General features: G+C 42.7%; 1 protein-coding gene across 4 annotated transcripts in view; it reads right to left on the bottom strand.

The window, feature by feature from the left end:
* RGL1 (ral guanine nucleotide dissociation stimulator like 1) overlaps positions 1 to 16,339 on the bottom strand; it is a 239,082-nt gene that overhangs the window by 13,635 nt on the left and 209,108 nt on the right. For all 4 annotated transcript variants that reach the window (XM_014850298.3, XM_014850296.3, XM_044757665.2 and 1 more), the window contains 5 exons: positions 14,499 to 14,588; positions 12,019 to 12,105; positions 10,641 to 10,673; positions 8,463 to 8,584; positions 5,794 to 5,883 (listed from right to left, as the gene is read on the bottom strand). In XM_014850298.3, coding sequence (XP_014705784.1) covers positions 5,794 to 5,883; positions 8,463 to 8,584; positions 10,641 to 10,673; positions 12,019 to 12,105; positions 14,499 to 14,588 — 422 coding nt within the window. The remainder of the gene's footprint in view (positions 1 to 5,793; positions 5,884 to 8,462; positions 8,585 to 10,640; positions 10,674 to 12,018; positions 12,106 to 14,498; positions 14,589 to 16,339) is intronic.

The raw sequence follows: 16,339 nt of genomic DNA on the forward strand, positions 1-16,339 counted from the left end.
GCATTCGGACTCTTATAAATCTGGAATCCAGGATTAAGCAAATATTTTTCCGTTAATCAAGTCCTTGATGTTTTCTCAATCTTGCATGCCCTGCCATTATTATTTCAGGAAAACATTTACTACAAAGTTTCTAACAGACCATAGTAAACATCTCGTCCCAATAGGTTATTTCCAACCTCAAGAAACACACAGATTGTTTAGCTGAATGAAGGGCCATATTAATCTGTGGTTTTTCTAGGTCACTGGTTCTCCATTTTTTTAACAGTCTATGGACAACCTTGGAAGGATCAAAATACCATCACCATACCCTTATCATTTCCCACCATAAAGTGAACTCCATGAGGTTGAACAAGAAGGCTAGCACTGCATTGGACAAGAAATCTAGGAGGAAGGCTTCATTTCCAACAATCTGGTGAACTACAATAAGCTAAACAACTTCACTATAAAACGATTATATAAGACCCATTAAAACTTCTTTGTAAAGCTGGGTTTGCAAGACCATAAGGAAAATCCCTACAGGCCAGAAATGAAAAAGGAACTGAAAACCAGAAGCATGTGGGCTAATTCTGCAGCTGTTCTGTACGGGGAGAGGGGGACGGCAACCTTGGGAAAGTAGGGACATGGGTTTCTAACACATTCACAGGGCCCACAGATGAAGGCTTCTGATTATGTAAGGTGGGGAGCTGGAACTGAAGCCCCTTAGGACCCTCAAAGGGCTGCACCCTTAGTAAAAAGATGGGCTAGAAAAATATCTTCCTACTGGCACAGGAAGACAACAGGGAAACTTGTCTGTTGGCTTGAGCTTGGGGAGAAGACAAATGTCTCCCCTAAAGCATGTGTACCCTTTGCTAGCACCTCACTCAGATGTGCTACCTACGTGGGCTAGGAACTAGGGACTCTCAGCCCAGTGATACTCCTGGGGAAGCTAGAATTTAAAAAAAAAAATTCTTTCTGGAAGAATATACCCTCAACCCAGGCTGCAGAGAATTCCCTGATAAAGATGAGCTCATAAAACAAAATTACAAAATACACACAAAGAAATATCCCACCCAAAGAGAGAATCAACAGGCATAATAAACAGCAAGTTTAGACTCCTGAGTACTTCAGATACAAGACCTGTCAGAAAGAAACCCAACCAAAAATGTATTTGTGCATTCAATAAATATTTGAGTGTCTACCATGAGCCAAGCTATAAGTATGCTTAAAAATATTATAGACATAAGAGAAGAAATTGAAAATGTGAATTAAGAGCAAGACACTCTGACAAAAGAGGAAGATAATTTGAAGAAAATTTCACTGCTAGAGTGAAAAGTGTAGTGAATTAAATTAAAAATTCAGTGGAAGGATCAAATAACTGTTGAAGAGAAAAACTGCAAACTAGATGATAGATCTGAAGAAAATCCTCAGAAATTAGCATCAAAATATAAAGACGTGGAAAATAAGAGAGGTTAAAAGACATGGAGAATGGAATAGGAAATGCCTGCATGTGTGTAAGAAGATTTCCAGAGGAAGCCAGCTGAGAGAATTGAAGAAGGACCATATCTGAAGAGATGGTTGGCTGAGAAGATTCCAGAACTAATGAACCACATGAATCCTGAGATCCAGGAATCACATCTCGACTAGGATAAATAAGACTAAATCCCCACTTAAACTTCATAATGCTACGTCAAAGACAAGAGAAGGTCTTAAAATCGACAGGGCCAGGGGATAATACAAAGGAACTAATTAAACTGACTTCAGACATCTCAAAAGCAACAGAAATCAGAAGACATGGAACAATATCTTCCAAATGAGTGAGAAGAACAATCACCCTTGAATTCTATACCCACCTAACATAATTCCAAGAGGGAAGGCAAAATAAAGACTTTCTCAAAGACTGAGAGCGTTCACCATTAACAGACAACACAGAAAGAAGCAGTGAGAGGAGGGAAGGAGTAACATGCAAGAAGGAGTGGTATGTAAAGACACTAGCAAATGGGACCAAACTCAAACAAGCAGTGACTGTATAAAACAACAAGGGAAGGAACAATGAGGATGGGCTTGATTTTTTATTAAATATTTTAGGAATTGTAAGCTCAAATCCCAAGACCTGAAGCATATCTTTGTTCTGCCTCATCTCCACCCTACCACCTCCTGCCCCATTTTGGTTGTCACCTCCTTTCTCGGACCTCCAAGTACCACTGGACCTATAGGGGGAAGAGCTAAAATCTGACCACAATTCAAAGAAAAAGTAATGCCAGTGTCTTACTCCTCCATGAATAACAAGGTAGACCTTTGAAGGCTGTGAACTAGTATCTGAGAGTCTCTAGCTCAGAAGCACATTGTTCAAAGACTAAAGGTCTTCCTTCTGCACAATTCGATGAGGCCATTCTGCTTCGTAATGGTTAATTCTAGGTCAATACGGGCATCTCCGGCCTCCTAACAAGGCACTCCTTCCCCTAGGCCTCCAAAATTCTCTCCAACCTGTTTGGATGATGGGTCATTAAATGTGGGGAGAGCAAAAAAATACATTTCTTGCATTTGTAAAAAAGTTAAGGTCATAAAATCTTTTGAAATTGATTGGTACACAAACACCCTTATATGTACAAGAAATAAGATGGGGGACATGTGACCTGTTTTATTGATAATAAATGTTCAAACTCAACTGCAAATACCAAGGGTTAAATGCAAGCATCTTGGCAAGATGTCGCTCCTGAGAGAGATATGGTGGGTGTCCACCACACTCTGTGCAGGGCACTGCACCCTGACAGTCCTGCCTCTGCTGGATTTCACATGAATGTCTTCACAGAGGCAGTGCACTTGCCAGAGCTGGTGCAGAGGGACGACCCAGGGTGCCAGAGAACCCAGCACAATAAATATGGACACGTGGGTTAGAGAGGAGCAGCAGAGAAGCAGTTACAGAAAAATGAGTATGTGGTGGCAACTAACTGAGGACGGAAAAGCAGGAGGGCAAAGGTAGTAGCACTTGGGATCACATCTACCTGCACTGACCTCCAACTGCCACAGCAGGCGCGTAAATTCCCCATTCTTTCTGATGCAGAGAGGACCACCAAGAGGCCCTGCAACCTCGCCTCACCTGTCAGTGAGCCTGATTCCCTGTGAAGGTGTCGATCTTACCAGCTGACAAGGCTTGGTCAGGTCCTTGGGTCATCTCAAAACAAAAGTTTCTCCTCTCCCGAAATTGCAGCAATGAAAAGATAGCAAGATACTATGGAAAATTCCACAGAGGTGAATCTAAAAGCTCACAAATCTAGTGTTTAGGAGGCCAGGGTAGGCATCTGAACGAAAAAAGGGGTTTGGCAAGACATGAGGATTACCTTCAATATGCTTTCTGTAAAATCACCATGTTCCAACCTAATCCTCAAATGCCTCAAATGCCATCAGGTAAAAGCCCACGCAGGCTCTGATATGGAGAGCATGTCCACACCCAATAAGGGCCCGTGTATGTTACACTGGGAATAGGACAATATCCAAAGTCATGTGCCCTCCCTGCTTCAACGTCTCAATGCGACTCACTCAGGAAGGTGGAGAGACAGTGCTGGGAAGTACCAAAAACCCACAGAAACAGACAGAATCCTAACCAAAAAAAAAAAAAAAGGCAGCAACAGAAAGTTGTTTCACAAGAAATAATGTGGCTTTTCAGGCACCCATTGAGAGCTGGGCACTGTTTTAGGAGTGTTACAACCCCACTAGTCCTGACAACAACCCACCGAGGACGACACTGTCACCTCATCTCACAAATGACATGACAGAAGTTCACACAACAAGCAACTGGCAGGGTTGGGATCTGTCAGGCCAGCGTGGCTCCCAAGCCCAGTCTGCCATGAAAAAACTATCCAATATTCACTAATCACTGCTCTTGCTTGTCCCCGGCCAATGCAGATTGTGTCAGCCAAAAGATCAGACACGGGTACACGTCTTCAAAAGAGAAGAGCAAATTTATTAATCAAATAATAATCCTATTTCCTTGCACTCACCTGTTCAGCCTTCCTTAGATTCATTAGTCTAATGTCTTTCAGAGTGTAACGTCTAACAGAGCAACTTCAAGACAGACACTAGGTTCTCTTAAGGCTCTTCTATAAAAATCAGCACAATGAAGTACAGGGTCTAAGTTTGTCTTGCTTTCCTCCCTTCCTCCTCACACTCTCTTCCTTCCCTCCGTCTTCCTTCCTCCTCCACTTTTTACCTCCATTCCATCTTCACTTCCTCTCTTCCTTCAGAAAGCATTTTTCTAATAAGCAGGATGATAAAAAAGTATGTTATAACCTTGTCTCTAGAGCCAAATCTTGGGTTTGAATCCAGATCTTCCAATAACTAGCTTACTATTTATCCTGTCTGCGCCTTACTTCCCTGGTATATAAAATGGGTATAATAGTAGGAAGTAGGACCTGCCACTTAGGTTATTTTGGAACTGGATGAGAAATACATGTATTTTTCTTAGAACAATGTGGGCACATGGCTCAATTTATTCACTCAATAAATATTTATTAATCACCTACTATGTGCCAAGCACCATTTTAGGTTCTGGTAACGAACAAACAGACATAAATGCCTGCCTTCACAGAGTTTGCATTCTTGATAACAAACAGATACATACAACATACAGTATGTCAGATGGAGGTAAATGGTGTGAAGAAATTCAAAGCAGGTGAAGGTAAGAGAGGGTGCCAAGGGCAGGAAGGTGGATAGGCTATAGTATGAAATAAGGTGGTCAGAAAACGCTCACTGAGAAGGTGACATTTCAGCAAAGATCTAGAGGAAGTGAGGGAGTGAGCCACCTGGCTATCTGGGGAACAGTGTTCTAAAAAGAAGAAATGGCAAATAAAATGAGTATGCCTACTGCGTTCAGGGACCTCTGGGTGGCTGGCATGCATGGAGTAGAGTGAGTAGGGAAAGATGAGGACAGAAAGGTACAGGATAGGCGGGTGAGGCTGGGATGACAGTGCAGATCCTGAAGAGTCTTGAGGGCCATGGTAAGGATTCTGGATTTTACTCAAAGTGTTGTGAAGTTAGCTACGGAAGGCCTCTCATATGCCTGGCACTGAGCTGGGCATACAGCCATCAGTATGATGGACAAGGTTCCTGCTCTCAGCTGCCTTCCATTCTACTGCAGGAAACAGCCAGGATGACTGAGAGCAACTGGGGCAGACGGCAACAATAGAGAGCATGCTCTCCCAGAAGGCAACATTTTTGCCAATATCAGAAGGAGGTAGCCACAGAGAAAGAGCACGGCAGGCCACAGGAACATCTAGTGCAAAGGCCCTGAAGTAGGAACAAGCCTGGGATGGTGGAAGGAGGGCCAGAAGATGGGCATGGCTGGATCTTGGTGAACAAGGAAGAGCACTGGAGGAGAGGAAGGTGGCCAAGAAGGTTGGGGGAAGATCACGCAGGGCCTAGGAAACTACGATTAGGAGTTTGGGTGCACCTTAAAATAAAACCACTGGGGGTTTTTAAGCAAGAAAGCTATATAATCTGGTGTACATTTTGAGAGACTACCAGACTATCTGGTGGAAAATGGATTGTTGGGGTAAGGGTGGGGCCAGAAGCCAGTAGGGGTGTTGCTGGAGTGGTCCAGGCAGGAGAGGCTGGTGGTTCATACCAGAGGGAACAGTGGAGAAGAATAAATAGATCTGGAAAATGTATTGAGTTCATGACAGAAAGATAAACTATTTACCAAGTCAGTGAACTGTGCCTCACTTTTGCCCTGACTCAGGGGAACAGTGTTGAATACCTTCCTCTCCCTCCCCCTGATGGGACCCTCTCAGGGCCCTAGGACCCCCGGGTGACACTCACAGGCTGAGCCTCTTCACCATGCTCTTCCGAGGCTTGGGCGAGGTGGCACTGGCATCGGCAGCAGCTTCGATCTCACATGAGAGGGCGTAGCTGGGGAAGAGAAGCGAGCTCGTGAGGTCAGAGCTTGAGAATGGAAGAAAAGATTTAAATTCACAAGATTTACTGGTTTTGTTTTAGAGAAAGGTTTTGATTATTTAAAGTAAAAATGTATACTACATTGTTCTACTACAAATGTCAGAGGGTACTGACCTAATGACCAGATTTTACAAATTTACATCTGTGCCTCCTCCCCTCCTCCCCCTACCGGCATACGGATTGAGGCTGCTCAGCTCTGCATGCCTCCACATCATGGATTTGTGTGCTCTGGCAGCACATCCAAGACTAACCCGACTCTGCTTCCTGACCATTCTCATCCCACTGCGAGGCCAGGGAAAGAATCATTTCTTCTCTCCTACCTCCCTCCTATTACTCTGTGTGAGTGTGTGCAAATGCTCATCTTACTTTTTATTGAAGGGAAATGAAAGAAGGGATTTTTATAAACTATTTAATCTTCAGCGACACAGGCAGTTATATTACTGATAAAGATACAAAAATATGATTTGTGTGTGTGAGGAAGATTGTCACTGAGCTAACATCTGCGCCAATCTTCTTCTGTTTTATGTGGGATGCTGCCACAGTGTGGCTTGATGAGCAGTGCTAGGTCTCTGCCTGGGATCCGAATTTGCAAACTCTGGGCAGCTGAAGCCGTGTGCACGAACTTAGCCACCATGCCACCAGGCCAGTCTCTAAATATGATTTTTAATTGTCAAAATATCCTAAATTAAAAATGTTCCAGATTCAGACATCCACATGCTAGGCAGATATAAGTTCCATAAGCACAAGAGGAATTTATATCTGACTTGAAATGCCTTTTATGAAAGCTTGTAGCTCTAGCTAGTAGATATATTTGGCTCTGGGTAGGTGAGGAAGGGGAAGTGTGGAGAATATTAGGTTGGTAAGTTTCTAATTATGCATACCTTTTTTTTAAACCTAAAGATGTATCCAGGTATTTGATCAAGTAGGAGTATTCATTGATATGGGAATTATTCAAATATTAGTAAGTCATAAGGGTTTTTATAAATAGCAAGAAAAAATGAGATATGTTTAACAGATCCCTTTAATCATTACAAAGTCAATACACAGCTGATGTTTTGAGCCTGGACTTTCTGATCCAAACCACCAGCCATGGTATGCATGTTCCATATGTGAGAAGGATGCACAAAGAGAAAGTTAATTCATACAAACTGATCATCAGACTAGTAGATGTAAAGAGAGGCAATAACTGCTTTATTTTCTACATGGCAAAGAAAAAACCTTCACCAACTGATGAGTACTCTGAATCAAAGGTTTTGTTTTAATGTAACAGGACCAATCTACTCTGGCATTAAAAAGGAGCTCAGAAATCATCTATCTTTTAAACGAGGAAACTGAGGCTTCTAGAGGTCACATGATTTGCCCTACATTATACAACCACCTTCAGAGCTTAGTTTGTAGAGTCAAGGCAGACCTGAGTGTGAATATGACTAGTTATAATACTTCTCTAAGCATCAATTTCCTCATTGGCAAAATACTTATTTTGTTGTCAGTTTCGCTCTCCCTGATGATAAGCTTTCAAGGAAATCCCCCGGTCTACAGCAGGGCTCAGCAAATATTTTCTGTAAAGGACCACACAGTAAGTACTTTAGGCTTTTGCAGGCTATACGGTCTCTGTTGCAACTGTGCAACTCTGCCTTTAAAGCAGGAAAGCAACCATAAACAAGATGTAAGTGAATGGGCTGGGTTCCAATAAAACTTTATTGGAACTGTAACCCATTGGACCCCAGGGTAAAGACTACACCCCGCTGGGCCAACATTCAAGGCCCTGGGGTTAATGTACCTCGCTATGCTCGTCACTATTCTGAAACTCTATTCTGAAAGCTGTCCCATATGGCCCAGCCATATCAGAGTTCTCACTGTCCCTCCAAATGCCAAGCATGTCAGGCCACCAGGCCTTTGATCACGATCTTCTCTCTGTCTAGAATGCTATTCTCCAGTTCTCGTGAAATCTTACCTCTCCTTCGCAGCCCAGCCCAAATGTGAACGCCTTTATGATTACCTTCCCCATATCCCCCTATCCTTGGCCGAGTGAATTGTTCCTGCCCATAGGTCCTGTAGCACTTTAGTTACCCATGATACTTCAATTCTTCACGAGTCTGTCTCTCCTCCCCAAATGAAAACTCCCTGAAAGCCAGTACCAATTAACAGTAGTGACAAACATGGTGCTGATGGTGGCGGTGGTGGGGATGATGATGATGATGATAAGTACTTTAATAATGCTTTCCCAAATACGATTTCATTTAATTCTCACAAACAAACATTTTATAAATGAGCATTCTGAATATCAGGAAGAATAAGTGACTTGTTCAAAGTTACAAAGATAAATAAACGGTACAGCAAGAATCTGAAAGTGTATCTTCTGATGCCATCAGTTCAGCTTCTCCTGCCATACCATCATCCTTTGAAAACTGAGGATCTAGAGCCTAGCAACTGCTCACTAAATGTTGCTGAATAAACGGCCAAATGAGGAACAGGATGAGTATCCCTCTCGCCAACACCATAGCTCCACCCTGATGGGCAATATGTCTGCCTACCTCTCCTCCTCTGTTAGGAGCTGCTGCCTTTGGAACCACTGGATGAACTTTTGGTCTGGGGTCATACAATAGCTGTTGCAGGCGGATTGTAAGAGCTTTATTTGGGCAATCACTTCAAATTCCTAAAGCAGACAGAACACCAAAAAGAAAGAGTGAATAATAAGGCCAACCAAATATACACCTTTTCAACATGAAAACACATCACATTAGGATAAACCATGGAGAAACCATCTAAGAGGACTCTGAAGTTATGCCTTCCTTAGAAATAAAATAGCTGAATAACTCAAAAATTCTAACTCTGAATCTCTGAAGTCCTTGTATGCTTTAATTGTCAATCCTCCTTTCTCCTTGAAAAAGCAATTTATATGAATAAAACAAGCTCGCAAAGCAATCTAAACCAACTACGACCTAAAGGCACAGTGGCTTCCTTTTTCTCTTTTCCATTTTCATTCTAGGGACAGAAAAGTTATTTTTTAAAGTTGAGTACTTCTAAAATATATTTAAAATTTCTATTTCTACTTCCTAAAAGATAAAGAAAAAAATTACTTGAAATCAGGAAGCTCCCAAGTTCCCCACCCCCACCTTCTTCAACCCTTGCCCCTCAATAACTGAGTTTGGTGGAGCTGAATATCTAAACGGTCCAGGGCCCATAAACTTGAAGGTTTAGATTTCCCAAATCCTTGGGTTTTTACTGCTCCAGTAAATCACTTAACTAAGTCTTCTAAAGCTCACAAGAGAAGCAAGTATATAATTATGTTCAAAATTATTTATGCTTATTTAGATGTTTCAATAAAAAGTTTTTTAAGTCAGCAATGGGTATAACATTTAGCTTTAGGTTTTCTACTCAAACTTTCCAAAAGTTTAACTTGCTAGTCTTAAAAGGAAAGAGATTACCATCCAGGGTTATTCTGAAGTTAAAGGACAAAGAGGGGTAACTGCGGAGGCAGTAACTGAATGTGTTTTATCATCAGAGGACATAACAGAGGTAACTCAACAACTGGCAGGGTGTCCACTTCCCCTCCAATGACCTCAGCCCTTGGTCTCAGTATCCTCAAGGAACATTTATCATCATGCTCAAGAAGAAAGCATACTCTACCAGGGAGAGTCTAAGTTGGTATAGCTTGTTACTAATGAGCTCAGCCTGGTTAGCTTCTGACGTTTTGGTTTTAACTTCAATGTCATTTTCTCCTGAAAGTTTCTCAGACCCTACAAGTAGGGGACAGATGCCCCTCCTACACGCTCCTATAATACCCACTACTTCTGCTTACAAGCCCTTAAAAGATTGTACAATAATTGCCTATTTATTTGTCTACCCTCCTCGTGGATTGCAAATTTTATGAGGACAGGGAGCTCTGGTTTTTTTCTGCTATAATCCCCAAATCTATCATAGTGTCTGACCCATGCCAGATATGCGATCAATACTTGTGGAATGAAAGAATGAATGAACGACTACAGAGCAATGAAAGTACTATGAGGTGAAGTTATTTTGCTCACTCATCTTCCTTTGAATCTTCTAAATATCCATTTAAATACACTATTTTAACCCTAAAACCATAGCGAATTTTCAAAGCTCTACTTTATCTTTTTAGTACAGTGCAGAACTATTTTATGATCCACAGAAAAATTCAAATCGATGTTGAACACCCCTTCCTGTGGTGACAGGAAAGGAAAAGAATAATTATCCACATATAATGATGAAGCCGTTTCCTTTCCTCTCTCAAAGAGACCCACAAGAGTTAACCATCATTATTAACTCTTCTATATCATTTACTCTTACGATCTAGAAACCCTCTTCTCCTTAATAGGATGACCCTATTATTGCTGAAGCTAATTGTAAAGAAGGAGATGATGGGGGGGTGAGGGAAGAAGTGTGGGCTTTGGAGAGGCAGGACTCCTTCGGAAAGGTTTGAATCCTGGCTCTGCTACCAGGCAACTCTGGTTAAGTTACTTCATCTCTCTGAGTTTCCTCACCTTTGAACTGAGAACGATAAAACCTACCTCACAGGGCTCTTGGGGGATAATATATAGGAACATGCAAAGCACAATGGTGTATGATAAATGTTGAATAAATGCTCATTTTTTTCTGCCCCTACAAAAAACGTGAAGTCCCCACTTCTTTTATATTTTTCATGCCCAGGTGAATTAAAATGAAAAACCACAGCCAAGATCTCTACTTACCCTTCTCCTTTTTTCAAAGTTTATCAGCCCACCCTGAATTAAAAAAAAAAAAGAAAAAGAAAAGAGTGACAAACCAAGCTACTTTGAAACACAGCCCTATGTTGTTCTAGGTCTTATTAAAATAGATCGAAGGGATGATAAAGTCACAATTATTAATGACACTATAATTATGGTTGCTACGGAGGAAGAGAAGCATCGTTTGCTTCAAGAAAAGCATTCTTTTAATGATAATAGGACAGGACAGAGAGACAGCTTTCTCTTTAAAAAATGTCTGAAACCAACTAAAATAGTAACGATAAAGGAGTTACAATTCAGAATCCAAATACATTTGCAGAGTCAGTAAAGGCAAAAGCTTGAGTAAATGTTCCATTACACTTTTTCTCTTGACCAAAAGCAACAAAAACAGATGGTCATTGACTCATCCTGGAAACCAAATTGTCAATGGTTTATCAAAAGGGAAGTCACTTCTATACAGCGTCATGAAAGTTAAGTTTCAATTCTTCCTGCCCCCAGCTCCTACTCTCAGTAGGCTGAATTTAACTTGTAAATCATTGGTCACTCCCCAAAAACTCCCCAACACTAATGAGTGTTTCCTGAGATAAGCTGAGGCAGAGGATGTGAAGAGACGCAGAGCTCAGGAAATGCAAAATGAATGAGCATGTCCACATTTACGATGAACTTGGACGTAGGCATATGCAGAATAACTGCTACTCCTCTTAATTATGACCGAGTAAAAGCAGGCTGCCTGCCTGTGATAACCAGGGAGGCGAGGTAATCTTAAATATACAAGCAAGACTTCAATCTCACTCCAAGTATCACATGTCTTTTCCAGTTAATGTTTATTATAGCTACTAACAAGTAGCTTGTATGACTGGGTTTCACCTCTTTTCTCATGCTGAGAGAGAACAGAGCGCACGCCTCAGAATACGTAATGATATGAAAAAAAAAAAGGAATACCTAAAAATCCACAAATTTGACTGACTCCCTACCCCACCAGGTAGAATGTTAGGGCCTATTATTCCCTCAGCTCCACCCGCCAAAGTCCAACCCAACATTAAGGTCTTGCTCAAAGCCACTCCTTCATAAGGCCTTGCCACCACATCCCCTCATATGGAACTCATCATGACCTTGCCTCTGCTCCCACAGTATTTCTGTTTGAATTCTTACTATTTCTGTCAATCACTGCCTGCTTGGACATATATCTTCAACTGGACTGTGAGCCACTTCTGCTGTTATTCAACTTTGCATTCCTCGTAGCGTCTAGCACAATGCCACGTCCATAACGGGCCCTCAGTAGATACTAACAAAAGTGAATTTCTCTCTTGTGTGTCCAATGAGAAGGCTGCAGGTCCACTTTCACCACCAGCACACAACTCACCTCAATGTAGTCCTGAAGAGCAGTGTCAAGCATGGTCAGGTCAGTCAGGAAGGTGCCCAGGTAGGGCACAGTTCCCTGCATCACACCCTGAAGAGCAAGCACAGCAAAACTGTCTTTGTTGTTACTGAAAAGTTTAAGTGTTTCAGTCACCTCCACACCGGAGGAAAGGGATCTGTTGTCGGCTACACTTAGCAACGTGCCCATTTGCTGTCGGAAGCAGCAATCTTTGAACGGCCCAGGTAAGCCTTGACAACGTTTAGAGAATAATGAAGGGTCATTCAAATTTGGGGCCATTAGTGCTAACCTCCATGAGTGAAAATTTTTAAATTCCTACACAAACAGGACAGGAACCCTATCACCAAGGTCTGAATTTCAAAGTCATAGAAACTAAGTGTCAAAGCCAGGAGATCATACAAGCATGTTCAGGTGTGTTCACAGAGGCGTTTATATACCACTCAGACTCGAGTCAGAGGTGCGGACACTCCCAGTGGTTTAGAATGGCCCAGGAGAGGGACGGCCTCATCTTTGGTAAAGGAGTGGGCTGTGGCACACTGGAAGCGTGAGCACAAGAGGAAGGGACGTCACGATTAAAACGGCCCGATGGGCTAGACTTCGTGATTTGATTCCAAAGAATACAGGAGGGAAAGGGAAAACAGTAACTTTAAAGTGGAAAACCTGGTGAAGTCTACCTTAACCAAGTGATGAAAGTTAATGACACCAGATGTCACTCTGCTGTCATTCACTCCTTGATACGATGTGATGAGAAGGGCAATTCACATCTGTGATATTTTCCTCTAAACCCATCACCTCAGTCTACTCACTAGAAACACAACAGGCAGACCCTGGTTGTGGGACATTCTAAGGGTGCCAGAACAGTATTTCTTAAGATTGTCAAGGTAACGAAAAACGAGGAAAGACTGAGAAACTGTCACAGAGCAGAGGAGACTAGGGAGACGAGACAACTAAATGCAGTGGGGTACACTGCGTTGGTCCTTGGAACAGAAAGAGGGCGTTAATGGAAAACTGGTGAAACCCAAATAAAGTCTGGATTTCAGTTAACAGTATAATGCCAGTGTCGGTTTCTCAGTATTGACAGGTGTGTCATGGTTACAGAAGATGTTAACAAGGGGGGAAGTGGGTGAGGGGTTCACATGAACTCTGTGTACTATCTGGAACTTTTCTCTAAATTGCCAAATGAAAAGTTTATTTAAAAAAAATTGTCCCTTGCAAATGAAGGTAGAAGTACTCCAACTGCAGGGACATAGTATATTAATTTCACCAAATTTCCTTTGAAATGATCTCTATTCCCCATGAGGCCAAGGCACTTTCCATTCTGAAGAGAAAATAAAAAGGGGCTTCCGTGGACACCTTATCCTAAAGGCCATGAAGGAACTTAGGGGAAATTCTGGCAAGAAAATAAAGTCTCAACCAGGGCAAGACCAGGCTGCTCGACGTGAGACTGGCGTTTCCTCAGCCAGAACTGCTCCGTGAGGGTCACACGGAGGAGGGCTTTGTCCTCCAGGAACTCGCTGCCAGCTGCAGTGTGTCCTTCCCCATTATGTGTACAAGGTCTCATCCTGAATTCAAGTAATCTTTTTTACAGCTATTTTTAACTTGTCTTTGAACACCCAGAAAAGTCTGAAATGCTGTGAACGTTTTTTAGGCGTTACATCACAGAAGAGTCCTCTCATTCAAAAACATTTCTGATGTACGGCCAGCTTCCCAGAGAAGGAGAAAATCCTCTCAAAGCAGGGATGAGGATATTTAGAGTCTGTCAGTCTCTCATCTCCCTTCTCTGGTTTTCCCCGTCTAGGCTAAAAATTAGGAGAGGTCTTAAAAGACAGCTAATGATGACAACAACTACCTCTCAGTCTGAAGGAGGGAGGTATGAGACTCTTTTGAGTTTGGAAAGCTAGAAAGATCTGGTTAGTACTTGGGGCTAGTCAGGAGAGCTGGGAAATGACTGGAGGGTTTTGAGCAAATGAAAAGATGTGAGTACACAGACCACATCCTCCTGAGAGCAGACACTCTCTTTCCTCAGCACCCAGGTCCCAGGCCACTGTGTGTCCAAAGCTGACTACAACAGGCATTGCCGCTGGGAACTGAAGCCCAGGAGGTCTCAAGGCCAAGGAAGCAGCAGCTCCTTAGTGCAGGAGCAGATGGCAGAAGACGGCAAGAGGGCCAGAGGTCCACCTGCTGCAGCACTTCCCTGACCTCCAGGAAAAAAAACGCTCCAGAGAACACCACGATTTGGGGCTCTCAGTGTTTCTTTCCTACTGGGTCAAGTGGAAGCGATAATATTTTTCCTACAGACTTCCCAGGGTTGTTGGGAACAAATGAGGTAAAGGACAGGGGATCTTTTTTGAAAGTATGGGTGCCCTGCAGGTTGAAGGTGCCGGTGCCAGGCCTGCACGGAGCCCAGCTACCCACACAGGGCCACTCCCTGGCAGGCTCTCAGGGAAGACTGAGGGCGTACACACCATATCCTTCTGGAGCTGAAGCCGCCTCTGTGTCCGCTTCTGGTTTTCTTTCACACTGCTGTCCAGGTTTGCAAATTTTGAGGTTCCTTCCTAAGAAACAGAAGCACACACAGAGGAGAGTGACGGAGGACGACACTAGAAAGAGGCGAAAGGGCATCTAGTTTGTGGTACAGAACCTCTGCACAACCATCTGAATGCCATGCAAAACGAAGAGGCCTCCAGCAGGCTCTGGGCTGTACTATGCAAATACTTGGCCGGCTTGTTGCAAGTGGCCTATTTGTAAAAAGGCGCAGTGGCCTTGGATTAGCCTGTTTTCCTTGACTTTGTAAGAAGAGCCCCTGATTTGGTTACAAAATCAATCGTCAATACAAGGCAGGCAATTCCTGAAAGTGGAGACAATTTTTACACATCATAAATTTCACTCAAAGTAATCTCATGTCCTAGAAATGAAGATCTCTTCCTCTGTACATTTTGTGATTTCTTGATCTTGGCCTGAAACGCATGTGCCAGCATTTTGTGGTATTTTTTAGCTAAAGCAAACTTTTCTACCGGAAGTTTTCTGAGGAAGTCCAGTATCGTGGTACAGCATTAATCTATGAAAACTGGGCCTTCATACATGTTTTCCCCCTCTTCCTCCCACAGTCAGTCCTCCCAAGTTGCCTCTCAGGTTTGGAACTCTTACAAATCAATCCTTCCTCCTGGTGCCTGAGGACAGATGGCTACCCTTTCTCTGCTCCCTTCCGTTGTAACAACCAACTCGTCTACATAATGACTAATTTCGAGTTTGCTGACTGAACATAAAGTGTTTTTGGTTTTGTGGTTTCGGGGTCCTGTTAAGTTCTCATTTTCCAGGAACTGTATGAATGGGAGGCAAATTTCACAATTCAGGAGTGTATAACCTCTACACTAGTTTTTCCTTAGTCAGTTTTCCCGGGTTTGTTATATTACCAAAACATGTGACCCTCCACTACAGCACAACCACATGAGGATGTTTTTCAGGGACTCAGCCTTTCTGATGACAGTGACGCGTCAATATCTTCTATCATTCACCAGCCTTTACCCCAGGTCCTGGTACCCCACTGGGGACAGAACTCAGAGGGACTCATTATCTCTTTATTTTAAGTCTCCCTATTACAAATGATAACAAAGAGAGGTATTGTTTCATGATCTCCTACTTAAAGATTTTCTTGGGGATGAATGAAAGTGGCCTAAAATGTGCCATTTCCTGTGCTAGGTGGTTGTGAGTCCTCCCAAATTCTTGCAAATTTGCTAGGAGTGAGAAATCAATTCTTTCTGACTTGAGTGCGAGGGTCCATCTCTTTCCAGTGTGTCAGTCCTTCTGGTTTCCTTCCAGTTTCTCAATCACTGGCAGGGGTATAATGTATGGAAGTTATTGCACATATATCTAAAATTCTTAAGAAGGATTTCTGAAAAATTAAAAGGCTCTCGAGAATCAAAGAATAACAGAGATGGGAGGGATCTTAAAGAGCACTAGGACAACCTCCTCATTGGGAGGAGAGATAAAGACCCGAGATAAGGAGCTAAAAGACTTGCTGATTCCACAACTACATGATCTCAGGGGAGTGAGATTCCATTCTGGCTGGATAACTAAAAAGACTGACTAGTGGCAGTTCTTCCAAATAAGGTGTCAACTGAAAATCCACTATTTCCCACATCCAATGGTGTGAATTTATTCCTTTACTGGCCCTAAATCCTTTGCTCTGCAAGGTACTCACAACACCAATTCATTAACCTTCCAGAAACTTCTCACGGGTTTTGTGATTGCGTCGCTCTTGTTGTTTCCCCCTGGGTCCTTTGCTGCTTGCTCACACTCCCTCAGT

This window comes from Equus asinus, chromosome 25, assembly GCF_041296235.1.
Source record: "Equus asinus isolate D_3611 breed Donkey chromosome 25, EquAss-T2T_v2, whole genome shotgun sequence".
Lineage (NCBI taxonomy): Eukaryota > Metazoa > Chordata > Mammalia > Perissodactyla > Equidae > Equus > Equus asinus.